Source organism: Notothenia coriiceps, unplaced genomic scaffold (assembly GCF_000735185.1).
Source record: "Notothenia coriiceps isolate Sejong01 unplaced genomic scaffold, NC01 NC01_scaffold00037244, whole genome shotgun sequence".
NCBI lineage: Eukaryota > Metazoa > Chordata > Actinopteri > Perciformes > Nototheniidae > Notothenia > Notothenia coriiceps.
In genome coordinates, this window is record NW_011369945.1 from 15,272,519 (window position 1) to 15,273,145 (window position 627).

The following is a 627-nucleotide window of genomic DNA, read 5'->3' on the forward strand; positions in this document are numbered from 1 at the left end:
TCTAGATCGTTCTTTGTGGTTCATGTCATGTTGTGTTCACCCTACTGTTCCCTGCCTACCCTGATTTGCCCTGATTGTGTTCACCTGGTGCCCCTTTGGTTTTCTCCTCCCTCCTCCCTGTCCCTGTTGTTTTGTTGATTGTCTTGTGTGTTTAAGTTCTGTTTTTGCTTGTCTGTCATTGTTGGTTTCTTGTTTATCTGTGACTGTGTTCACAGGGTAGTGTTCTGTTTGTCCGTGTTAAACCTTGAAATAAGAGGTATTTTCTCTTGTTCAATCTGCATTTTGGGTCCTGCCTCGTTTCAACGGCACCTACAGCGGTTGACTGTGTTCACGTGGAAGAGTATGTGTTGTTCTACGTTACTTGAAATAAAGGAATATTCTGTGAATGAAATCTGCATTTGGGTCGCTGTCTGCTTCGCTTTCCCTGACAGCAGGATCTAACCAAAGATGGGCCAAGCAGATCCATTTCAGGTGGAGTTACTTAGTTTTACCTTTTCTTTGGCTTGCTGCTAGGTGGTAAGGAGCAGTCCAGGTGTTCAGCAGAAAGAGGCTGCTCTGCCAGAGAGTGATAGAGTACGCTCAAAAGAGGAAAAGGATGATGCATTTCAAATGGTGTGGGTCCCCTAA

The 627-nt window shown here is 44.8% G+C and overlaps 1 protein-coding gene across 1 annotated transcript in view; it reads right to left on the bottom strand.

The window, feature by feature from the left end:
• Positions 1 to 487: 487 nt before the first annotated feature.
• Positions 488 to 627, bottom strand: part of LOC104965348 (transcription factor SOX-5-like) — a 212,005-nt gene continuing 211,865 nt past the window's right edge. The window contains exon 9 of the mRNA XM_010794304.1: positions 488 to 555. Within this exon, the coding sequence (XP_010792606.1) occupies positions 488 to 555 (68 nt within the window). The remainder of the gene's footprint in view (positions 556 to 627) is intronic.